Below are 26,708 nucleotides of genomic sequence, written 5' to 3'. Positions count from 1 at the left end.
CAATTTAACAGCAAGCAAAGGCAATTCTGTTCTGAATGAACTTATTAGCACTTTCAGCTAGTCATGAAAGCCGATCGACACATCTTATCAGCCTGCACCTTCAACTGCAATATGCTGGATACTTACTAAATATAAACATAAATACCAGCCCGAAGCTCAGTTCTGAGAATTGTTGCAGATGGCAGCAGGAGGTGTGGAGGTTAGTCCCAGGTAAGACTGGAGGAGGGAGCTGAGGACAAACTGGAGTTTAGTAGTACTATCTGAAGGCCCTGTACAGGACATGGGTGGGGTCCTGTACAATGGAGTGGGCCCGTATGTCCCTACAGTTTAAGTATTCAGTGTGTGCTGTCACCGCTCGAACATGTTGTGAGAAAATGTACTATTGATTAACTAAATGTGTGTTCAGGTTTGCTTCTGGCAATAAAACCAATTCAATTCACAAGAAATGTCACACAAATGTTTAGTTTAGTTTTAAGAAAAACATATATATCGCACACCTGATAAGTTGTTTTATCTATCTGATTTGAAATGTGTTTGTGTTTTGTTTTTCCATTGTAACATCAGTATATCATGTGCTGGGCTCATTGTTTTCACCTGAAAACACTCTGATTGTGACTGCTGACCGGCTGAGCACCCTGGTTATTTGCACTGTGAAACCACTGAGGAGAAATATCCTACATGTATAAAAGAGGAATCCGATTTAGATGATTATTTTAAATCATATCTAATGGTCTGGATTTATTCCAGTTTATACCTGTTCTCGCCAGGAACTTCACTCCTTACACACTCGAACAATATTTACATTTCAAAAGGTGCAAAGTAATGGAAACCGAGTATCTGAACCTAAGAATAATTTGTTTTCTTTATGGCGAAGGCATTGTTGCAGCTTTGATCTCATGTCACTGCACTGCTGTCCCCAAGACAACAAATCTGATGCAATTATAAACCAGTAAAGATCAGAGCAGTTAACAACCCAAGAATTCAAACAATTCAACGTAAAACAACACTTGTGTGAATGGCTCAGTTCAGCCAAAAATCCCCTTAGATGCAGACATTCAGCCACTCGCCCTTCCCTTACTTGAGAGGAAAAAAACAGCTAAATTGATGTGGAGACAGACAGTGCTTCATCTAGCAGGGTGTCTGTGTTTTGGCACAAGGAAAGCAATCACTGTGTCTGTCTCTCTCCATTTCTTTCTCTCCAAAACTCTCATCATTAGAAGTGTGGGTCTCTCTGTGGGGCTTCTCGCCATAATTGTGCATATGCACTTATTTTTAAGGGTCACATGTGAGGTAGAATATGTCGGTGCGAAATGGAAAGCGAATGGGAGACAGGCAGTGAAAGGGGGGGTGGGGGGCAGAGAAGAAGTAGCGACCGTAATGAAGAGTGATGAAGAATGTCAAAGAGATTCGTGGAATGAATTCTTGCAGCATCATGTAAATCATTAGTGGCTGATAATGGAAGAGAGAAGGGGATTATTTTACTGATGTGTAATCCCTTGCAGAAGCTTCGCCTTCTATTCTTCTTCAGACTTCCTCTTCATTGCTGCCCGTCTTTGTCTCTCTGTGAGGTTAACCACACAGGCAGGAGGGCAAAGGTTGCAATCACACCCCCAGTGAACAGTTCAGTACGCACCTGCTCACATACTGAGCTCCAGTACGGGCCTAGTGGTACAGACCCCAGGCAGCAAGGGGGCCCAGCCTTAGCAGAGTGCCCCCCTCCCTTCTTATGCTGCCCAGAGCCTGATTACAGCCTACTGGCGGGCAGATTAAAACCCCTTCCCCCTGTCACTCTGCTGCTCCCCCACTCCACAGGCCTCCGCTACAGCCAGACACAGTCTGCACATCTGGCCCCTAATCAGACAATCCCAAAAATAGACAAACAATTGTGGGTCAGAATGGATGTGCAGATGGGAAGAGAGGGAGAGAGGCACAGAGAGGGAAACAGTGTGAGAGAGGTAGGCTGATGTCACATGGCAGAAGTGTCCACACTGGCATACCAACTAATCCTCACCACACCGCACACATGAATACAGCCGAGCATGCTTTGGTGTGGGTGTGTGTACATGTATTTGTCGGACATCTGGATTTAGCCATGGAGGGATTTAGAGGTATGGACAGTGTGCATCTGTCCACTCCGCTCTGGATTGAAGTTTGTCCGCTCATTACAGTTTGTTAAACTGCTGGGTTTACTTGTCTCCACTCACGCAAGGATCGATGGACATACACATGCACAGCAGGGCTTACATGCACACGTGCAGACAAAGTGAACCTCTGTTGAAAGAAAGTCTCAAACCTACAGCACCACTGTGCTGGAGTTGCACTGAGATGATGCGAGGTAGGGAGGATAACATGAAATAGCACATGGAGGAGAGGAGTATTAATGAAAAATGAAACAGCGAAGGTGTCAAGGAAAGAAATTATGGGACAGAATACTGAGCAAACGTGGGAGGGGAGATGGAAGAGAGCAACAGAGACACAGAAAGAGAACAATCCTTGAATTTTGTTAATGGCTGCCCGCTATTTGGTGGAAACTAATCAGTCATTTTGGTCCTGAGCTTAATATGTTCTTTTTGATGGTGAATGAGCTATTAGTCATTTTTGGAAGCAGATACACAGTAGTATTCATAAATCCGCTTTTAGTTTTAATTAAGAACATATTAAAAGAGATCATTGCATGAATGAATTCATCTGAGGAGGACCAATAATTTAACAGTTTGAGGCTTTTTTCCAATTAGAGAAAAGAAATCGGAACGTTTCTCAATGTCAGCTGCATTTTCTCACATTGTGTCCGCACTCACATTAATTAGAGGTCTGAGATTCATTATGTCTGTCTGCTAATTACATAAAGGCTTGAAAGAAAGCGTGCACGCCCACGGGAAATTACTATACGCATCACAGCTCAATGCCATCTAAACATTTCTGGTTGCCGTTTTCATTTGATAGACAGACAGCAAACAAGTTGACAGAGCCAAAAGCCAAGGGCGCCTCGAGGTGGGTAGAGCAGCGAGATTTATGAGTGAAAAGATGAGGGATGCGGTGTTGAGGGAGGTGAAAATCCCTCCTCAGACCAAGCTCATCCCTGGGTGACGCTGAACGGCGAAGGGAGCCAACAACGGCATCCACATTAGCGCTCACCCCTCAGACTCGCACACTCGCTCTCACCCTCTGTCCGTTATTACAACTATGACACTGTGGGTCATTTGCTGGCAGACTCTCCAATCAGTGCTCATTTGCACGCAGGTTTACTATCACTAATTCATAGTGGGACCCCCACACACCCACACACACACACACACACACACACACACCCCTTCGTAATTATTTCTGTCTGCAAGCGGTCAAATTACAGGCTGCAGCCACATTCATAATCAGCAGAATGAACCCCACCCCCCACCCCCACCCCCCTGATAATATCAGTATGCATCAGAGTATAGATCAATAATATTCAGTGGGCCATGACGCATGGTAAATATGGGGTCATATGAAAAGCATTATGCTGAGGTAACAGATATTTTTGAAGCTTTATCCATTTACAGTAGGCTTACAAATTCAGCTAAAGGGGAACAAGAAAGCCGTTAGGTGTAGTATGATGAAAAATGCGTATGAGAAATGAACGTCGTCGTTTTGGTTTGTGTCTGTATTTATTTACGGCGACCGTATGTCAGTGATGATAACAAGAAGCACACGCTCAGGTTAACTCCAAGAATTGGGCTGAAGTTAAAAAGCCCAACAGCAACCGTGTCCCATGAGAATTAAACATATAGTCTACAAATAAATATGTTTGGTAAGAAATGCTGCCTGGATTACGTTTCCTATAAACGCAATGTTGTTAATTACCAAGATGCATAGCAGCACAAGTTTCACTGACATGTTTCATTTTGTCTTCCTCCAATATCTGTTCATAGCAACCAAACCGTGGTTAAGATTTTTCTCTGGTTTTAAATAAGCACACACAGCTCCTTAAGATTCAGGCTAGGGGAAGATTGTGGAGCTGTTTTAATACTGAGCAACTATAAATTCAATCACGAGACTTCACCGTTAAGAGACTACGGCACATGAGAAAAAAGTTGCCAAGGATGAACATAGCAACTACATTTCCACTTAAAAAGCAATTTGCGAACCAAATTACAAGTATATAAATGTAATTTCTAGAAGACGAGGTTGTGTTTAAATACTGAGGAAAAAGAGAGGAGTCAATTAGTTCCATTACCTGCAGAACAAACTCTGCAATGATTGGCCAGGAATAGCTTACATTAACACAAAACAGACACTGAACTAATATGAAACATGTAACCAGAAATGCCAAATTAAACAGTATTGTAATGTCGTGTCTATAATAAAATCCTCCCACATGCTCCCATAGATATATACAATGATGCAGAAAGCGTCGTGTCTGATGTGTCGGCGTCATTTGCAGCAGGTTCTGGCCTGTTTAAATCATATAATTCCAGATGTTTATGCTGCTTTTGGATGTTCTAGTTAAAGAAAAGTCAACGCAAAGCAGCAGGGAACAGCCTTTAGCGATATTTAGCAATCATTATCAATGCTTTTACACATTCATATGACAGTTAATTTCAATTTGTGCTGTTCATCTCTCTTGTATAAACATGCAGTCATTTCCCAGGTGCTTTTATTTTCGGGAGCATAAAATTGGTTTACCAGAATGTGAAAATTTCACGAAATATGTCTTTGAAGAAATTTACTTTACCGTTTAACTTCAGTGTTTGGTATGATTGTGTCTTTTTTTATTTCCAAAATAACAATCATTTTTGTATAAAAACCTCTCGCCTTGCTTCACTCCACTTCCCGCCTTTGTATTTTGTGTATTGAATCATATTCCTGTTACTCACGTCACACATTAGCTGAAGTTTCTTGGAGCTCAGATTAATCTTACCCAAAGGTCAGTGAACTTGTTTAATGAGTTCATCGTCCTGCATGTCAAACAACACCATATGATAAATAGACTTAAAATGAACAATACCTTCGCGTAGGCTACTAACGCCATCCCAAGTTGGAAAAGAAATTACTCACAACCCATATTCCATAGGGCTGTCCTTCCACAGCTGTTGTGTTTTGGGTCACTGATTTCCTCCCTCCACACAACAACTTATCTATTAATGCGGTCAGAGCCTTCTTCATCCAAAAGGAAACCACACGACTCTTTTTCACCTTCAAAGGCTCAGTCGGTCATAAATCAAGTCATTTCTCTACTAAAACGATAGCATATGAACCCATGATGCAAAGCTCTCAAAACAAAATGTTCATTCAAATGACAGTAAGCAGAGATTATACTCTTATCTGTAAATGTTTTCACATTAGTAAGCTTGTCAAGGAAAGTGGGGAGGAAGGAAAGGGATGAAAAGAGAGAAGGAAATGGCGTTGGGATCTTAAAATTGACCTGAATTATGTGCGATATTGCCACACTAGGGGGAACTACAAGCATGTGCAGCTTCCCCTCAGCACTATCTTTAAAGACCTGCCAATCTTATGCAGCTGAAATTCACTTTTAACTGGCATCTGCTACAAAGTCAGTGTGTTGAGACTATAAATTCCAAGATCCCCTCTGTAATGTGGGAACTTCGACGTGAAACTACAAGGAGAATCCTTTTAGCACAATCAGTGAACTGTGCAGGAAGAAAGCTGGGTTTACGCCCCCTCTTTAAATAATGTCCTTTGAGAAACATGTACATTTCAAAGGGAGGACAGTGGGGATACAGTGGGGAACATTATGCACCATGTTGAGAGCTCACCTGTGGTTCGCCTCCACTTCAGTGAAATCAAACTTTTCTTGAACTCTCATGAAAGTTCTACAACTATGTAATGACTAAAAGGAAACTGCAGGCTGAAAAAAAAGCATCCTAACTTATCCATAAACACGACATTGCATTTTTTGCTACGGCTAAGTGAGTAGTGCAAGTATGAAAAGAGTAAATATTTTCAGGCAGCATTCACGGCACGCAATCCTGAAGAGATGAAAATTCTCTTTACAGACACACAATATAAAATATGTCATGGGAATAAAGACAAAATGTATATAAACACGTTATACAAGTAAAGACCTATGAGCTAGAAAACTGTTTTCAGTATTTCAAAGGGAGTTTTACTTCTGGCCCATTTTGAAAGGATTTGTAAAATTGTTCAAGCGCTCCACACCTCAGTTTAGCTCATCATTTATCAGTAACAAAAGTGTTTTGCTGTTGTACAAAGGCTTTTCCACCATGCCGGTCTTCTGACAGCAAAAAGAAACACTGCCTTTTTCACATTACCAGGTTCCTCTTGGCAGTGCAGCTACAGCTAACTGAAGAAGGGGAGGCCTGAGGGTGTTCGCCTCAGTGCTGGCTGCTCATACCTTCTGTGTCCTGGCCCCAGCTGTGGGTTAGCAAAGAGAGGATTGCCATTCCTGTCCCCAGCCATCTGACAAGCCACCACCCCCGTCGCATCTTCTGTCAAGCCTTATTGCCTGCCCACCTGGACAAAAAAAGAAGAAAAAAAAAAAAAAAAAAACTGAGAGAGGATTTTTCATTCATGTCTCAGCGAGCCCTCCAGCACTCTCGCATGCACAGCTGTGACCAACACACACACACACACACACACACACACACACACACACACACACACACACACACACCTACAGCATTATCGTGAGGTCGATATTTTTGAAGAACACATTAATCTCACAATCCAACTTTGCTTACAGTAAATAACATAATCCACTGGATTACTCCAAAATCCCAAACCTCATAACAAATGAATTTTCTAAAATGCAGCAGCAGTCTGGTGATACATGCTGATTTAAATGGAATTACAGCCATTATTTCATTTACATCATCTCATGCTTACCCATGTAAAGTCTTTTTTTCTTGTAATTTGTCTGAGAATTCATTTTAGGTGAAACCTTTTTTTTTTTCTTTAGAGGATTCAGAGCAAGCAGCACTCATCTCCCCCTTCCCTAACAGACAATGCATAGAGGATTGGTACGCCATCGACGAGAACGTGACCGGTGTTAAGCGGTGCACTCAGGTGAACACTGAGCGGCCCTTTCCCAATCAGTCCACCTTGTTACCCGTTAAAGACATGCATCCACACAGCAGGTTAGTGCTGCGACTCCAGATTTCTGGCAAACTAATAGATAAGAGAAAAAGATGTGCATCTGGTGCGAGCACAATGGGTCGTGCATAAATGAGTGGAAAGAGCACAGTGTACTTAATTTTAGTGGACATATGACTGAAGACATGCTTTAATGTATTCAGTGATGTTTGGTTCTCTGAAAGTTTTGATACTTTTTTTTTAGGTTTAACTAATTGATTTCAGGTGGAATTTAATGGCATAACATACAAACATCCTTGTCTGAAGTTATTACCTTGTCTCACAAAAATCACAATCAGCCAGCACCAAAGAATTAGCGTTAACTGCAGCACAGTTATTACATAAGCTCCAAAAAATTATAATGGTGCCAGACCCAAACTGACAGACAGGGTTTACTGTAAGTACTGCGATTCGGGCGCTTGTGGAAATCACAGGCAAAGCAGTGTGTATGTATTGTATGTCGCACACACAGCCGCCACTTTGAGCTAGAGGAAGGCAAGGCGTCAGAGTGAGCAATAGAAAAGTTTTTTAGCTTCTATGTGTCTGAGCCATTTCATGTCACACCTTCCTCATACGGCTTATTCTCACAGCAGGCGATAAGCTGTGATATCAGCTCTCATTGCATACGTTAAAGGGACGGGAGGGGACTCACAAGCATCAACACCATCACATCAAAGCATGTCTGGCTAGTCTTTAACTCACTATTAAGGTGATTTCCCTCTCGTTTCCGCTCCGAATCTCCGTCACACACATTGTACAGTATGCATTTGCTTGCTTTCTTACGAAATCCGTGCAGATACACATCCCAACAAATTTAACACCGCTGAACCCAAACAACAGACATCTTGCGTGAGCACTCTGTGGACAGCGGGAGACAGCTGCAACAACAAGAGTGATTTCACACTGGTTTCCTATTCTCTCACTGCCTTCTCATCTCTCCGGCTCCCAGTGGTGTTCCCTTTTGAAGCAGATTTGATTTCCCACATTCGTACATCTATCTCTCTTAAGAGGGCTGAGTAAGATTGCTTTGATCCCTTTCACATGAGAAAACTCAGACCTGCACAACCAGCCACCCTGAAGAGGGAAGTTATTTCTTTCCATAGCTTCCTCCAAAGCTGCTCTTGGTTGACATGGGAACGCTGCATCTCATTTACATAGGCTAACAACGATGTGCCTTCAAACTTAATGAACAGGGAGACCGAAGAGATTGCTGACCGAGAGACAGAGTGCTGGAAAAAAAAAAATACTCTCTAATACTGCATTTCCAGAGCAGGCCTCTCATAATGGTCCATGAGCACATCGTGAGCAGATATCTGTATTTTCGGCAACAATACAATGCTCTGATGAAACTCCGAGGGCAACAGTTCAATTCCACTCTGCTCTACCTGAATGCAGATAAGGTAACCGCAATCCAGCCACAACTCCCCGCAAGTTCTGCCCAATAAAAATGCTTGCCGATTACGTTTTTACAGTGTCTCCGCCGTCATATCTTTTTGGTGAAGCGGGAAAAGTGATTAAACTGATGGTGCAGGGGAGGGGGGTGGTCAGGAAAGAGCAGACAGTGTTAAAGGTAGGGTGGGGAGAGGTGAATGAAGCAATCACAGTTATGGATTACACAGACGGTGCAGTTCTAAGTGAAGGGGGTTTGCGCTCCCTAAAAGACAAAAAAAAAAAAGCTTGTCTCTCTCTCTTTCTTCCTCTGTCTGTGTTCCTTCGATCGCCTCTCATCCGGCATTGATTTCTTTTCCCACCTCTTCCTGTTCGTGTGCTTTGGTGTTGACAGACTGTCAGAGATGTCTCGAACAAAAATCACAACTTTCGTTAACTCTTCAAGGCCAAACATGTCGCCAAGGAGCAGAAACCGCTTTATAATTAATCATTTACTGCTCCAAGCAGAAATGAGTAAATATAAGCACTTCGATGAATCACCCTACAACATCAGGTACGGTGACCAAAAAAATAAATGAGTAAATAAAAAAGATGCATACAAATCAATTGCTAATTTGTAATGGTCATTTACTGCTGGCAGCAGATTTAACAAACTGAAAAAAATCTTTCAGTTTGAATGTCGTGATCACATCAATATACCACCCAGGAGTGAAATTGTTTTCTAGGCAGTTCTGTTAAAAGTTGCCAAAGCTTTTATAGCTTTTTTTGGTTGTAATTTTGTATTTGATGCACCAAGAGGTGAGAAAACCAGTCAAGTGTCAAAGCAGACAGGAGTCTTCCAGTTCACAAGACTGATAAAAGAGTGTCAAGTGCGGTTGAGGTGGCAGTGACCTCCGAGGTGAAAGACTAGCTTCATGCGATTGAAGACGGTGACATATAATTATGTTTTGCATTCTCTTGGCTGATTTCTACTTGAAAAAAGTTAATTTCAAGTTATTTCCCAGCAAAATGTTCCTTTCATGCTGAGGCTACACGAAAGTGTGTAACGCCGCTTTGTCCCCATAAATTCTTGTGCCTGTTTAATGTCAAAATGCATCTACTCAGTTCTGCAGAATAGCTGAAACTGTCAGACGGAGAACGTGGACCTGAGATGGTGACCACTGAAGCAGTGAATTAATGACACCTTACTGCTGTTTTCCAGCTGTTAAGTGCAGGTGTGGATTCTGCGCCTTTTTGAAAGCTGACAGTGGAGGATTTCTCAACCTCGAACCAGTGTCTGTTAAATATGCAACAGCGCAGGCGACCACTGTAGCAGAACAAAATGGACTGGAAGCAGAGAGCCAAAACTCTCTGACATAATCTGCTGATATGCCACTTCAACAATCTCTCATCTTGACTGTTACACATTTCACTACAGTCTAAATACTAGTGTCGAGCTATAACGTTGAAATTAACACCGTGTTTACAAGGAGATACATCCTGATATGGTAAAGTGGTGCTCAAAGCAAAGAACTGTGTTCCAGTGTTATGCACCATATGAGATCAAACTGTGTAAAACTGAATCTTTAATAACTCATTAAGCCTGTCCTGATAGCCGAATGGTTAAGGCGCATAGCACGGCTGCAGCATTACCAGCTGAGCCACCTCCTTACAACACAGTCAGCAGAGCATCTACAACCACTGTTAATGTGCCAGCTCTACGCGCATTTGCCAGTTTATTATGTGGGTACACTTAAATAAAACAAATGCAGTCAATAAATGCAATAGATCCTACTTTCATGAACAGTTTTGGTTGAAAAGGATTTTATAGAGATGTCGAACCAACTGTGGGATCATTCTGGAGGCTGTAGCTTGTGCCGCATTATGCAGAGAGATGTTTCTCTTATATAGCCCACCTTCACTGCTATAAATGAGGACAAATAATCTAAACATCTGTCTGTTCAACCACGCAATAAAAATAATAGAATATGTGTAAAAACACTGCAAACACAGGATTTAATGTTGTTTGTGTTGTTTTCCACATTAACAAAGTAATAGTGTGAGGCAGCCTCAGTGTGCTTCCAAGGTTGTATCTGATTGAGATTTAATTTAACTGAGCTTAATCAGGTTGTGGAAACTGGTTAATTTCTTGGAATCCCCAACTGAGCTGAACATTCAGGATCACAGTGCGAACAAAGAGCCATTTCAGATCAACAGATCTCCCTTCCCCATCAATTTTATATCACTATTGTGGGTAATGAAAACTGCGGACAAAAGCACTGGATTCCACCTCGAAAGGCTGCTCCCCACCCACGTTTAAAGTGTGGAGCCATGTCACCCAATTGCTCAAGCCACCAAATGAAAAACAATGCACTGTAAATTATGCAAAGATCTAAGTCATAAAACCTGGGAGATGCCAGCAGCACATGGGTTCATAAATTAAATATCAGTGGACACTAATTTACCCATAATGCCGGCGTGCTCACATAAACTGCAACAAAGGAGTATTTGTTTAATCACCATGTTTACTACCTTATTAAATCCCAATTAGAATGATAATGGCAGCAGACTGTCCTGTCAGGTTCATGTTTAAAACACCCACGGCAACACTCTTTGCCCTTTCACGGGAACACGGAGAACAATAAGCTACAAGGAACAAGAAGAAACATGCTGCCAATAACTGATAAACTAAAAAAATGCTTTGATTGACCTTGACACCAAGCAAGCTAACACAAGGATGGATAACAATCGGAACAAAAAGAAGGTAAAATGAAAATGAGAATAAGGCTGGTAAGAAAGTGGGTGATTTGTGAATTAATTCATGAGATTAAAAGCATTTGATTGGCTGTGGCTCAGCACTCGTTCCTCACAACAAGAAGGCAGATCCTCTCTAGTTTGCATGTGTCACTGTTTGATTCCCTCTGGGTGTCTTCTTCACAGTCACAGACCTGCACCCAAGTGCACTTGGAACCAAATTCCCCATTGTATGCATGAATGTGAGCGCTTGCAAGTTAGTCTTGCAATGGTCTTGATTTTTGCAAAATGCATGCTGGCTCCCGCCAGGCACTGCTAACATGACAAAATGATGATTAATGACAGCTCGCTAAGTAACATTTCATACAAAAATATGTCTTATCACCACGCCAACACTCCTGGCATTCCCAGGAGCATTAACGTCACCCAGTGTCCAACAATGTCACAGATTTCCCCCATTACCATATGCATTCATTAAGAAAATACAGACAGTTCAGGAAAAAAAAAAAAAAAAAATCATATTTCATGTATCCACATCCACATAGCTGCACAACATGCTCAGACTCTCTGCTGTCCAGACTGAGTGAGTTGGCAGAGCCCCAGAGAATCAGAATTCCAGACATCCTAGAAGGACAGTGTTTTATTTTCTGTGAAATATGCTTTTACTATATGTTGTGTGTTAAGGTGATATATAATGTGATTTTTCTGTTCAACAAGTGACTCATAAAATAGCACCTATATAATAGCTCTAGGCAGCTCTGAGCTCGGCAAAGGGAAGTTACTGCAGAGCAACCTTGTTACGGTGCAGCTTCCATGTGATTAGGGCTTCAGGTCAGATAAAAAGCAATAAGCTGCATTTATATAGTGCTTTACAGTTTGCCTCCCATTCTCTCTCACACACACACACTGATGGCAGTGACCTACCATGCTGGTCTGTGCATTAGGAGCAATTTGAGGTTCAGTGTCTTGCCGTAGGACATTTCAACCTGTGGACGGGAGGAGCTGGAGATCAAACCACTGTGATTAGTGGAAAACCATCTCCACCCAATGAGCATCTAAACACAAAGTAGTGAGCTGGTAAATCTGAAATGGGGGTTTATAGCCTTGGAAAAAGGCCACGCAGTGCATCAGTCATTGCAGTAAATGACCAAAAAGTCTCGACAGGCGACGCCACAGGTAAGTCATGCCTGGGACTGTAAGTCGATCTTAACTTGGATTCAGCCTCAAACATCGCGTCATATGCCTGTCACAGTAACATAACACCAACTGCTCAACTCGAGTGTGCAACTCAAAACCAAGGAATGTCAACCAACCTGACACTTTAAGCACGGTCATACACAGACGCACCGGTGCATGCATGAGCACCAAATCCACAAAAAGCAAATAAATTGACTAATAAATAAAGCTAATGTTCAATCAGTTTGGTTAGGTGTGCCGAAGCGGTGCAGAGTTATTTGTTACCGACTGAGAGATGTAATCAGTGGTAGCAAGAGGCTCTAATGACAGGAGTGATTAGCCCAAGCTAACAGACTGGCCTGCACGTGGCTCACACCCAGCTAGAGATAGCATTCAAATAACAAACAGAATGAGATCAGGCTAAACATGCAGGCAAGCAGCTGGTGCTAAAGCTTTATCTGTCTCCTCCTCTGTGTTTATCTATACAATCCACCTACACCAGCTCATAGATACCAGGACAATTCATTAACTGATTACTGTAAGGTATGTGATCACTGAGACAAGGAGACGTTTGAGAGGACACTGTAGCTCATGCTCTGCACTGCTGGGCCAGACGCTCCCCGACAATTTCAGCTGCAGCAGACAACCATAGTTTATTATGAGAAGTCACAGTTTGAACTGGACTTGACATCAGTAAACTGCACACATCATGCCTATGTTTACTAATCCGGCTGGTCAGTGATGTTTGAACCAGGGGTATCCAGTTCCCTTTGAATGGAGCACTCATTTAGGAAACAGCTTTTTAATTTGCTCTTAAAGTCACAATGAAATGAAAAATGGCTTTTCCACCTCATTAGACTTCCCATTTTACATGCCATGATACACACCGATTTAACAGTAAATGCCAAATTTTAGCTTTACTTCCTACGAAAGAATGCATCTTTAATGGTTCATCTTATGGAACAAAAGCAGGTCCAGCTTCAATTAATAATGTCTTTTGGCAAAATCAACTTTGGTGACCCGATGCAATTCTCTCCATAACAGATATCAGATTGGTTTAAGCTTTTGAGTAATTACTCTCCGCATTATGGCCTGCTCTGATCTTTCATTACAGCATGACAAATTAGGGAAGCAAGACGTTCTCAAAATGCCATTTACTGACAATTTCAATTTTAACTTATTGCTTTATGAGGGCAGAGAGGAATACAACCAGAAACTGATGTAGAGCTAGCGATTCATCAACACAATAACATATCATATAGGGCTCCACGATTATGGCTGGCTAGATTATTATTGCCATAATTATTCATCAATCTTTGGAAAATTGTTAAATCTACTAATCAAAATGCAAAATTAGCTTTTCTTGACATGAAGTCAGACAAAATAATAAAGCCACAGCAGCATGCAGCCAACACAGATGTGTAAATGCAATATACGACCTTATAATCATAGTGTGATCAAAGCAAACACCTGCTGAGGTTGGTCACACAGTTGACCTATGAATCCAGAGCATTTGATTTGATACACCAAAGCAGAGCTATAAATGCAATCAGGACCAATCAGGCCTAATTTGTTGTGTAAACAACCAATGCAGCCCACTTTTGCACAAATGCAATTGTATCTCGGCCTTAAAGGCTGCAATACAGTTTATGAGGCTGTTCTAGTTGAGTGAGAGTATTGTACCACACAACTGTTTGTGCATAAATATCTTCTTAAAGCACCAGTCTTCACATTATCAATATCAATAGTGTTTGCATTGACGGTTTTGGTAATGGGTTGTAGTAAACCCCCATTGGATTGCTCTAAAATTTAATTTACTTGTTTGTCTTTAATCACAAACACTGCGGGTGCTTCCCTCTGTAGGGTGATGTAACCGCTATTATGACATGAGTGATTCCTAACAGGGTGCTCATTGTATGCATGGGGGTGGCAGTGGGAGCGGTGATCTCAATGTGCACTTGACACAGAAATGAAAAGCTATTATGCCGTTAGTGTTCATTCGCCTTCCCTAATTATGTAACTTTTTTTTTTTTGCCTGCCAACTCTGTCATGAGGTGTATTTTATTATATTCCCTATGGGGCTGCGTGCTGAGCTGACTGGAGCTGATGCGAAACACAGACATAAAGGTTGAGATGTTGAGGCCTGGGTATTTCGGCAGGAAAGACTGACCCTAATGGGAAAACGCATAAACACCATTATGTGCTTTTGCAGTGCTGCTAGCAGCAAATGAAAGATTTAATGTAGGCCTCAAGTGCTCTCATGCTTATTGTGATGGGCTAGGATGGTTTGAGCATGCTAAACCCTGTGCACCTGTTTATGCAATGTACTTTCCCAGACAAAAATATCTAAGAACTAAGAGGAAAGAGGAAATGAGGGCTCCAGTGTTTTCCTGTTGCATATCTGCAGGCATTATATGGACGTATCCCAGACTAATGGCAATAATGACACAATAAATAAGTAGTGGTGATTATGAACATTATCCAAGAATACATTGGACAGGTATGTATAATGGGTGGCCTCACAAACAAACCGTCTAACTACTGTGGTCTGCCTGTTTCATCTTCTATTATTCCTCCCTGCTATATTTAAAACTGGTAAGCTGACCAAACCGCAGCACATATGTTCATATCTTATTGTGTAGAGCATTTTAGTGAACAATGACATTGCTTTAAAGGCTTTGCTACCTCATTGACAAATACATTGCACTTCCTATAGCTGCTTCACAATGATAAGAAAAGAACAATCATATTGTTGCAAAGATTGATATAGGCTATTAGATATTATAAAGTAAAGCAAGAAAACATGACAAAGGGCTGTTAGACATGAAGCAGTAGCCGAGAGGCAGGCAGGAGAAAGTCAGTGATGAAAATCAGTGGGGTGCACTACCATCTTCTTTTGAAGCCAAGAAAATATTTATATTTTTGTTTTGCTGCATAAATTTAAAGACACTCCATAAAACAAACACATTAAAACTGATTCAAAATTGGACCAAACGCAAGGCTATAATTGCACACCATAGTATCTCTATGAGCTCCATTTTCTATTCTGTTAAATAAGCCATAATAGGAAGCTGAAAAGTAAACCTACATGCAGCGCAGTAAAGTAGATAATGTATTCAGCTGCATCTAATGTCAACAGAGCCCAGTGGTCCACTATAGCTCTCATTTTCTCTAATTCAGAGCGAGTGAGGCACAGCTCTCAGAGGTTCTAATCCCTCTGCTTTAGTCATCTCATGACCGCATTCTAAATCTCTAAACCCTCGCTGAGCCCAGTCCATGTGGGTGCCACGACCACTCTGCGCTGTCTGCTTAGCATCAGCAATGCCCTATCCATGTCACAAAGCCCACTGCTCGCCACAATAGGAACCATTTAGCCACATGGCCTTAAACACATGCAGCTGATGCCACATGAAAGAACGTTTCTGACTTTTTGTAAATCTTTCACCTCGGCGGGTGACTTTAACCCCTGCTAATCGCAGCTCGGCCGTGATTGTCACAGGGTTTGTCTCCAAGCACATAATGGAATCACTAATCCGTTCACAGAACACTGAAATCCAAAAGGGAATGTTTAGAATTAGGAAGTTTGTGGTCATTTTTGGTGGATTTCTCTAGCTGAGCAACAGTGTTGAAAAAAGTCACAATGTACCCTGTAGACCCATAAATCTGCCGTGCTGATGCATTGGCTGATGTTAGCTTAGTATGTGTGGTATATCGTGTTGGTGATTATTTTTCAACTGTAAAATATCTGATTCAGTATTTATCCTGGTCACGATTAAGAAAAAATGAAAAGAAAAAAAAAAAAATCTATATTGTTTAAACATTGTGCTTTGCCATCTGCCCCTTGCCCGCAGTGCAGACCTCAATAAACAAATGACAAAAATCTTATCTCTTCATCTGGTCTTTCAAGGTTGGGACAATCACTCAATGCATTTCAGAAATCTATATCTGACAGCTGCATCATGCCGTATGGATTTGTGAGATTAGACATCTCAAGTCTGACATTATATATCTCAATTATTTGTGGTTTCTTATATGCTTCGGGATCAACCAACCTATGTAAATTAAACTCTATATTTCCCCTTTAAAAAGCCTGCTTAAGTGGCATGTAAACCACCACACATTGCAATCCACTCCCCTCTGTAACTTCCTGCGACTGCTTCAAATGCTTCAAGTAATTCAGTAATGGCGGGTATAAAAGACAGAGCGCACTCATTTGTATTGAAATGGGTCTTTTATGGGCCAACACAGCCCTGAGAGTAACAATTGGGTGAATATGTGTCACAGCGATTCTTCAAAAATGCAGTAGAAGCACAGTCAGGCACTACTTGGATACTTAAACCCAAAGGACATCCCTGACGTCACTCCCATGTCCTTAAGACACAGACAAATCTAGATAGAATAACCAAATGATCAGAAGAAAATAGCCAAACCACTAAAATATGTGGTAAGCAAGCTGCTAAATGATGAGTTTTAATGGTGCTGGATGTTGAACGATTTAAACAGAGGAGTAGATGGCCTTAGGTAAGGGATGGATACCTTCAGCTACAATGATAGTAATGATGATGTGACAATGTGTAGGTATTTAGTTAGAGATGTTGTTTACATTTCAGCAGAGGTTCAGTGTGGTTAAGGACAGAGTAAGAATCTGTGAGGACGGTTAATAACTATATCTGCACTTGAACAAGACAGTGATGTTTTTCCTGAAGCCGAGAAAGAAATTCAATAAAGCCTTGACTCGGTTGCTTTTTCTGTCACGCGCACCATCGCATGTGAATGGGCCCACCTTGCCCTCCAAATGACACGTTTGCATGCAGCACTATGATTTCTAACAGCATGGTTTCCAGGATAAAGCCTGCAGAGACACTCCATGACCTTTGATAAACCACTCACTGTCCTTGTTACACAATAAATACCAACAAAAGGTTGACATATGTACTCTAGATGAGGGTGCCATGTCAACTAATGTCTAGTGTATACATAAACAAAGTCAGTGTGTGTTTTTTTTTTTTAGGTTAGATTAGATTCAACTTTATTGTCATCGTCCAAGTGCAACAGAGAGACAACAAAACGCAGTTTAGCATCTAACCAGAAGTGAAAATAGTCCAAAAATATAAATGTTTCTTTAACATTGTCATATGTCATTATTCTATACAAACCAAAATAAAATATGGTTACATTTTTTGTGTGTCTTTGGGTCCAATGTGACAGACTTATTGGTAGAATAGGGCAGAAATGGAATATAACATAAGTTTGTTTCTACAGTTGCCAAGAACAGACAGCCCAAACGCTGACTCTACAAAGCGCCATTTGCATTTTCATGTCTTTAGTGGCCATCGTAGGGGAAGGTGAGGTGAGGGGTTTACAGCAGCTTGCAATCTGCAACTTCACTAGTTGACACTGAATCCAACACAGGACCTTTAGGCAAAAAAAAAATCAAGCAGACTAACTAATTATGAAATGAAATGGAAAAGCACACAATTTTTAAATGATTCTGGTCATGCATAAACATGCTACATGTTATGAGGTTAATTGCACATTTAGTGTACTAGACTGTCATGGTGAGAAACATGAGGGAAACTTTCAGAAAGTTCAGCATGTACTGTTGTCTCCACAGCAAAGCGCCACATGGTTTAAAGCATGGCTCAAGGGAATTTCTGCAGTGGTGACAGGCACCACAGATGTAATGCCAGCCACCCTCCAGTCAACAGCTCACAGCTGGAACACAACCAGTCTGACTAAAGTCACAATAAACAAATAAATAATGCAAATGCCCTAATTTCAAATAGGGTTTTTATTGCTTCGGCTCAGCATGGAGTGGAACGAGAATCAAACTTTCTTTTTTTCTTTTCCAATAAACTTCTCATTACAAAGTATAAACTAATGATTGGTCAGAGGCCAAGGCACATTTATTTCTTTGTTAATTTCTTCTTCTTCAGCAAGCAGCCCGTAGCATCTCATTGGCATTTCCACTAAATGCCTTTCATGGGAGGGGAAAACTCTAAACAGATGTTGACTAGCTAGTTACAATGTGTGATATGTGATCTAGAGTTAATTAAGAAAGAGAGTGAGATCCCACGCTTCATTGGCTTTTACTGCTCGGCTTCTGTACAATACCTCTATCTCCACTGAGCTTATTAACAGTGAGTTGCTTTCCTGACATGATGATATGATGCTTATTGTCTTTTTTTTTTTTTGAGAATCCATACTTATGTGCAGTAGTATTACAGCCTTGAGCTGTTTCATTTGTTAAAGATCTCACACTCTGGCACTGCAAAGGTGAGAGGAGAGCTTAAACAAAGAGCTGACAGCACAATGACACTGGCAATGATGGACTGAATGTAGAGAGATCATATTGCAAGCTATATTTCAATATTTAATTAGTTTTCTGGTTGCATGCAAAACTCGTGACAAATCTGTAATTGACAGTAATGAGGATGACTGTAGCGGGGTTAGGGTGGGAAAGAGAGATAAGAGGACAGACAATTGGAGACTGATAGGGGAGAAACAAAAGATGCACCACTTTAGAAATGTGTGATTATATTAAAATAGATGTCCTAGAACTGCACAGACACCATTCCCCTGGTGCAGAGATCAGATCATCTGTCAATCTCATGCACCACACCCATGTCTTTGACTCATCTCCATGCTCACTGCAGCCTGTTACGCTGGTTCGGTACTAATGGTTCCCATTCGCACATTTCATTTCACTACAGGTGGCGGAGATGAAATAGAGTTTACTACCTCTGATATCTGACACTGAGCTGCTGATCTGATAATGGTGTTCTTGCTGTGAAGGACCTGCCCTTCCCCACATGGAAACAGGGAGGGAGAAGGCGGTAAATCATAGCATGGGCTTGCGACACACTGCATCTCCTCTGAATCTGCGAAAGAACATCATTGGAAATTGAAACATCAGGAGGAAGGTGAGAGGGAAGAAAGAGCGTTTCACAATTCCTGTTTCCTCTTCCTCTCTCTATGCACTTGGGCCCAAATCATTTCAGGCATCACTACCTACGAGTCTCTTATCAAATAATATTGAAATGGTTACCCTGAGGTGTCCATTGTGCATATGAATAAAGTGATATTTGCTGAATGATAAGTAAGTTATCATACTGCGGGGAAAATATACTTTAAGCTATGATGAAATCCCATTTTTATAACTGATTCTGTTTCTTCAGTTGGTGAAACTTAAGAGCAAAAATCTGAAACTGAAGCACAAGCACACGCTGTATTCTGAAATCCAAGCCTGCTCTGCACTAACCTGCAACCATTCACCTGATTCCTTCCTTAATCTTACAGTGTTTTGGTGAAATTCTGCTGTTTATGGTGTTTAGCAGGTTCAGACAATATCTAGTCAAACTTAAAGTTGCTCCAAGAAATATTTTTATATCAACACTGGATCAGAGGACGATGTCGATGTGAAAGAGGTCGCTCATACTGATGAATCCACAGATAAAATAAAACTTTGCATTTCCCCAGCTCAGCTCGGCAGAGCTTTGTAGCAGCTTTCAGATCATTGTCCTGGTTTTCTGGCATGAAACTGTACAGTTTTGGTTCTCTCTCAATGCTCTCATCAGCGCTGCTTCTAGACGTGTGTCAGCTGGAATGTAAATGACATATTCGCCATAACAACTTTCAAAAGTCTTACTAAGGCACCGCTGTGTTTACAACTTGTTATGAAGTGCCAAAAAATCTGCTAAACCAGGTTTAAACAAATCCCCTGAGATAAGTCTTTCTCTCAAAACAAACGCCACCTTATAAAAAAACATGATATAGACATTGTGTTTGAATCAAACGCCGTTTAAAGGATAAGGAAGGCAACATTCTGTACTTTTCTTACTGCCTGCAAATGCCCAGAAAAGACCAAAATTACTACAAACTGATTCCACTAACAAGCATTGCCTGTATAGCCAAACTCTGACACATTATGCCATAAACCTCCACTGGTGTCCAAAACACTCATCAGTGTGGCACACCATTGCACTGTTTATCTTGAATCACTCTCACAGACGTGGCTCTGCTGCTGTAAATACTTGCTTGCTCAACAAAGCTGCAGCTGGATTCAGTCCCCAACAATTGCACTATTTACTCCTGTTTGAGTAATGTTTGCTAAAAACGACTTACGCTGCTTTTTTGATTGAATCCCCTATTGAAATTGGAGTGTACACGTGTGACCTGTTTTAAAAGATTTACATCTTCAGTAGGAACCAACAGGCCTGGTGCCAGAGTAGTGTACTAACACGCTGTTGGCAATGACGATGGCCAAACCATAGAATATTGCTCGCCTCAACCCTTAACCATCAGTGGCTTATGTTACATGTTTATGCATAACACAACACTAAAAGCCTAAAATTTGACAATTATCTAACTCCCAGGACTGTTTTCTGCCTTTGTTGCTCAAGGGCTCCGAAATTAGTGCAGTCTTATTTGTTTCAGCAGCAGAATGCTTTCGGTGTGAAGCGCTGATGCAACAGACAAGATTAGATCATTAGTCAGTCATGGGAGTGCAGCAGCCTTTGTTAATTACCATTTTAACACACATACACGCACACACAGAGATACATACACATCTGCCTGGAGTGAGCTCGTGTACTAAAGAGGTGAAGACTAAATGAATGCAAACTGCTCACCCAAAGTGATCCAAGCATGAGGCGCCTTGAGCTGTGTAACTGTGGACAGCTGAGCATCCTTTTTCAACATTGGAAGATAAAGCTGAGGAGGAGCAACAAGGAAAGCCACCCAGAAAAGCTTCTTCATCTGAAACAACCAGCTACCTCTCATGGAGGTCAATCAACCGGTGGGATGATTAATCTTCCACCTGTATGAGCCACGCCCTGAAGGCTTTCCTCTCCATCCTTTGGTGTGAATGAGACATTATCTCTAGTGACGATTAACCACTGCCTAATTTATCCCCTCTGGTTCACTTCAGCTAACAGAGTATTTTATAATATCTTTAGTTCACCCTATTAATACTAAAAGAGAAGACCGCCTTGAGCTTCCTGTCCGCCATCATGACAATAAAAATGGTTTATGCCTCTTACCAGTCCTGAAGCTCATAACAGAGGTAAAGACCTTGTATCAATCGATCAATGATGAAATGCAGAAGTACATTATTATGCAGTTCCTCTAATGGCCACTTACACTGGATCCAAGCAAACTCCAAAGACAGAAAGAGTCTTCATGCTGAAATCTCGCTCTTATTAATGTCTTGGTGGGCATTTTGCACACGACTACAAACCCACTTCTAATGTCTGAGACCTCCACTCACAAACCCAAAGGACCTCACTAATACTGCATCCGTATGTCGACAGTCTCCAGTAAACGTAACAGCAACGAGCAACCTGAATACATCACCTTGAACCACAGGACACTGTGAGAAACATAATCAAACAATCAATATCTTAACTGACAATGAAAATAATCGCTAGTCGCAGATCTATGTGCGATACTGAGCGTCTTTTTTAAATCCTGATATATTTCATGATATACATTTTCTTGAAATTCGACTCAGAAACTGTGTATGAGTAAAATATAAGATGAAAATGTCCCTTTTTATGTAATTTGGTGAATTAAAAACTTCCACCTGGTGTACATGTGCATCATTTTCCCATTGTACGCTCTTACCTACTTACAGTGATAAGAGGCTCTGCCGACTGAAAAAAAAAAACATTACAGCAACATTACACACAAGTGCTTCTATAGAACAAACTGCAGGCTCCCTATCTTCCATCTTTAGACATTTTTCTGCTAAATGCCAAGGTGTACAGAACAACGACATCCACACACACAGACACACACACACACACACACAAACTAGGTGAACATATGGTACAGTGGCCATTTGAAGTTGATTGTCTAACATGCAGAGGCAGATGTCTAATTGCACACTATCGGCATAGCATTTCCTGTTAATTAAGAAGCCTTTGAAGCATTTAAACTACCTCATCTAAACTACCTGTGGATTACACTACAAATGTAAAGGCATCAGCTCATGTGTCCTCACTCCGACAATGAGGTCTATAGCTACAAGGGCCAATTACAGAGCATTGCTCAAGAGTATTGTTTAAGTTGTCTGACAGAAAAAGCTTTCATACCTTTCTCATATATTGAGGAAGCAACTAGCACTGGATACAGCAGCACTGCGACCTCACAGCGAAGCTTTGACTTGTCATAGCAGCACAGCACGGCTGTGCCAGTGACATTAATGAGGTCCATCCAAGTGTCACAGCAGGACAAGCCATTAGAGCGGGCAGCAGGAGCTTGGCTTGGGAACCAGAGCGTGGCCAGTTCATGGCCACGTTAAAGAGTCTGGACTGGTATCTGGAGAGGTGCCAGCTCACCTCCTGGGCAACGCCCTTCGAGCAAGACCCAGAAGAACCCGGCATTGCTCGGAGCACCGACTGTGTGGCAGCCCCGTCACTCTGCCATCTCGCCACTACGTTTCCAATGTGTGTGCGTATTCTTATCTTTTTCTTTCTGCTTTGGTATTAAAAGAGGTATCAAGTATTGTTTTTTTTTATAGTAGTCTTGTATCAAAGTTTCAAAATCTGGTATCATGACAACATAACCTGTGTGCGAAATGAAAACGATGACAGAGTGTTAAAACTGAATTTCTCTGAGCAGGATGAATACATTTTAATTTACAACACGGCACACCCAAATGGAGCACAGCCATCATTCATTCATTCATCTTCTATACCCGCGTATCCCTTTCGGGGTTGCGGGGGGCTGGAGCCTATCCCAGCTGGCAATGGGCGAAAGGCGGGGTACACCCTGAACCGGTCGCCAGCCGATTGCAGGGCAACATAGACAGACACACAGACAGACAACCATTCACACTCACACTCACACCTATGGACAATTTAGAGTCACCAATTCACCTAATGAGCATGTTTTTGGTCTGTGGGAGGAAGCCGGAGTGCCCGGAGAGAACCCACGCGTGCATGGGACGAACATGCAAACTTCACACAGAAAGGCCCTGCCCGACCCGGGGATCGAACCAGAGACCACAGTCATCATGAATGTTATTAATTACACCAGTGCTTTTGCTGCTATGACACAGCCTGTCAACAAGTATGTAGCTTTAGCACCAAAAGGTTTTCTTCATTCTTTTTTTTTTTTTAAATCATGCAAACTTGCCATCAATGGGCCATAATTGATGACTCATATCTTACAGAGGTTGACTGAACAGTCTCAATAAGCTTTGGCCTGATTTTTCTGTTTGAGTGGAGGTTTTGTGAATGGGAACATGGGGTTTCAAGAGGATCAGTCACGTAGAGTTAGAAGGCGTTTTAACCCAAAGAATGCAGAATGGTGAAGGGTCTCAAAGCTCTATGTGTGTTTGAAGTTTAATGTCGCATTGATTGGAGCTCATTATTAGGACAGAGGCTACTATAATAAGGAACATTAGACTACAGGCTGTGGTTGATCATATTATTATTATTATTATTATTGCTAGTTTAGCATGCAAAATATCACATGCCTCCAATTAATCTCAGACACCTGGGGTCCCAAACACTGCGAGAACCACTTAAATGACTCCATTTTGCTGCTGTGGGCTTTTTCAAAGTGATTAGATCCTGTAGTCATGTGGGCTGTTAAAAACGGTTTCTAAAATCTAAAAAGAGTACACTTCAGGATCAAAATCGTATTCCATGTCTATTAATGCACTCGTGTTATCCTGTCAATGGGCTGTGAGTGAGTGAATGAAGTTTTGAAGGGCCATGCGTTACCTCCTGCAGCGCCACACTGATCACACTCAGGAGGGGGAAGTTACTGCGTGCCAGTCGTGTTCTCGATAAAAACCTATTGATATGCATATGAGGCTAGATCCAAAAGTCTAAAAACTAAAAAGCCTTAGACGCGCAGCTGTTGGCGCTCGCTATTCACTCTCTTATAAACCAATATTATAAATAAATAAATAAACAAACAAAAGCCGCATTAACCCCCTGCATGCTTTGCCAAACCAATAACTGCATTTTACAGTGGAGCACGGGCATTAATGGGATATCACCCATAGATAATCCCAGTGGACGCTGATGCGCTCAGGCACTGTTTGAAAACTTCACCCTCCAGAGATTAGCGGATCAGGGCAGAGTTGAGGTGAACGCCTGCGCTTTACCAATGGATTACTCATTTCACGGCGGGGAATCGACATGATACGGTGGAAATACTGGCAACGTGCGTCCTAAGCGAGCTCCTGTTCAGAAGGTGAAGATGACACCTACGGCGCCTGTGCGTATCGTAACCCCATGTGGAAATTCATGCGCCTGAATTCTAGCGATAGTCGTCCAGATAGCAAAAGCACACGTCTTACCATGATTTGGCTCCAGTAGTAGTTCACAAAACTCCCTTTCGGACGGGAAAAGGAGTCACAAACACCGGCTGACAGGGCAGCTACAGCTTCCTCACACGGACACATCAGCACTGTGCTGCCCCAGCGTCTTCATCCCGACACAGCAACACTTCACCGGAGGGCTGGATCCTGGGTCTAATGCGAGCGAGCTACACCGAGCAGCCCTGCTCATCTCTCTCTCTCTCTCTCTCTCTCTCTCTCTCTCTCTCTCTGCGTCTCTGTGTGTGTATGTGTGTGTGTGTGCGGACATGACGTGTGAAGCAGGTAATCTTATTACACCGGTCAGTAAAGGTGAGCCCTGGCTAAAGCTCTGTTACCCCTCCTCCCACCTCATATCTGCTAGATATGCTACTGACTAACTCGGGTACTGTATGTACCCCCTGAGACAGATTATATTCAGTGTGATAAACAAGGAAAAAAATAAAACAACAACAACAACAAAAAACCCCCATCAAACCCACTCACGAAGGTCAAACTAATCCATAACTTATTACAGTATGTTGCCTGCATTGTCACTTCCTTACCACTGTGAACTGACTGAAGGTCAACAAAAACTGTTTACTGTCAGCTGTCAATTATTTCAGAGTTAAATCCATTAGCCTGGCCTGTCAACAGCAACTGGAGTGGAGTTGAGAAATAATACGACTGGAGGCAGTTGGCTACTGTATGATTCACCTGTCACTTTGCAAAAATCACTGGCCTTTTCTTCCCCCCAGCTTAACCAGCAATCAACAACAAAAAGCTTCCCATCAATACAGTCTAATTAGATGGCGTGCTGAATAAGTCCTGCCTAAAGGTTGCAGGGAATATTCAATAAAATGACTTCAACAGACGAAACACAGCTGGGGCTCTTGTTCACAAAAGACACGTCGACAAAATTTCAATTATTCTGACAATATAAATTTACCTCTCTCAAACAGCAGATGTAATTTGATGAGATATGAACAATTTGCCAGTATCTATAAAGACTTTTAACAAAAACAGACAGTTGTAATGAAGTCAAATTAGATGCAAAATGGAAATGTCACAATTTAACGGTTAAACAGATTAAAGTGACACCCTTGAAAACATGCATAATCAAAATCAACGCAGTTGTGATGAAAACAGCTGAAGTGATCAAGGCTTAAGTGTAAACCTACGTCAATGCGACCTCATAAATCAGTGTTTCCCAACTTGTACCCAAGGGTGTAAGTCTGTAGCTGCAATGGAAAATGTGGAAATATTGCCGCATGGCTCTACTAATAATGATTAACAAAACACTGGAGTTCAGGTCCAATCAACACCAGCACTTTTGAGTTCTGGTTAAGCTGCAAAATGTCACTGCAAAGATGATAAACAAACATGAGCGACACAAGGCAGCAAGGGGGGGGGGCTTTTAGATGTCTGTGCCCAGGGGCCCATCGTTTCATAATCTGCAGCCTTGCTCGAGGTATTTCTGTCTGGAAAAATGTGGTGGACCGACCAATTGGCAGACAGACCAACAGAGTTCACCGTCCCTATAGAGTGTGGCTATGAAGGGAAAGAACAGACCAAACCAAAACCTTGACAAATCCAGGATCATGTCTCCTTGTATGAAAAATCTATCATAACAGCATCTATTCTAACAGCATCAACTTTTCTATAATTTACAGCAGTACACACAGTGTAAAACATGGTGAGCAGTGTCAAACGAAAGGGTATCTGAGGGTTGTACACCCAAAATAAGTTGAGAGCTGCTGCTCTAAATAATACTACTGACATGTATAATTCAGAGTGGGATGGATGTTCACTCTTGACCTTTGAGAACAGTCAGAATCTAAACACAAAGGTCCACTTACTCGTCTTTGGAGTTTTAAAGTCTGTCTCGCCGTCTTCAGTAAACGAGTGCTTAGATTCTCTTCACCATGTATAATGCAGGATCAGGGGCTCATTAGAGAGCACATCATGCCAGTTTGTGTTTGAGACTGGCTGAGGTAGCAACAACCTTTTC

The 26,708-nt window shown here is 41.7% G+C and overlaps 1 protein-coding gene across 5 annotated transcripts in view; it reads right to left on the bottom strand.

Moving 5' to 3' along the window:
- Positions 1-26,708, bottom strand: part of LOC143327951 (protocadherin-15-like) — a 189,550-nt gene that overhangs the window by 126,233 nt on the left and 36,609 nt on the right. For 3 of the 5 annotated variants that reach the window (XR_013077775.1, XR_013077778.1, XM_076742656.1), the window contains exon 3: positions 6,350-6,468. Coding sequence is in view for 1 of the 5 variants with exons in the window: in XM_076742656.1 (XP_076598771.1) it covers positions 6,350-6,440 (91 nt within the window). In the remaining 4 variants the exon portion in view is untranslated. Of the gene's footprint in view, positions 1-6,349; positions 6,469-19,125; positions 19,221-24,700; positions 24,862-26,708 lie in introns of those variants that run through there. The other 2 variants (XR_013077776.1, XR_013077777.1) reach the window with 2 other exon arrangements.

Source organism: Chaetodon auriga, chromosome 11 (assembly GCF_051107435.1).
Source record: "Chaetodon auriga isolate fChaAug3 chromosome 11, fChaAug3.hap1, whole genome shotgun sequence".
In the NCBI taxonomy this organism is placed as follows: domain Eukaryota; kingdom Metazoa; phylum Chordata; class Actinopteri; order Chaetodontiformes; family Chaetodontidae; genus Chaetodon; species Chaetodon auriga.
This window is presented reverse-complemented; position numbering and strand designations above follow the sequence as displayed.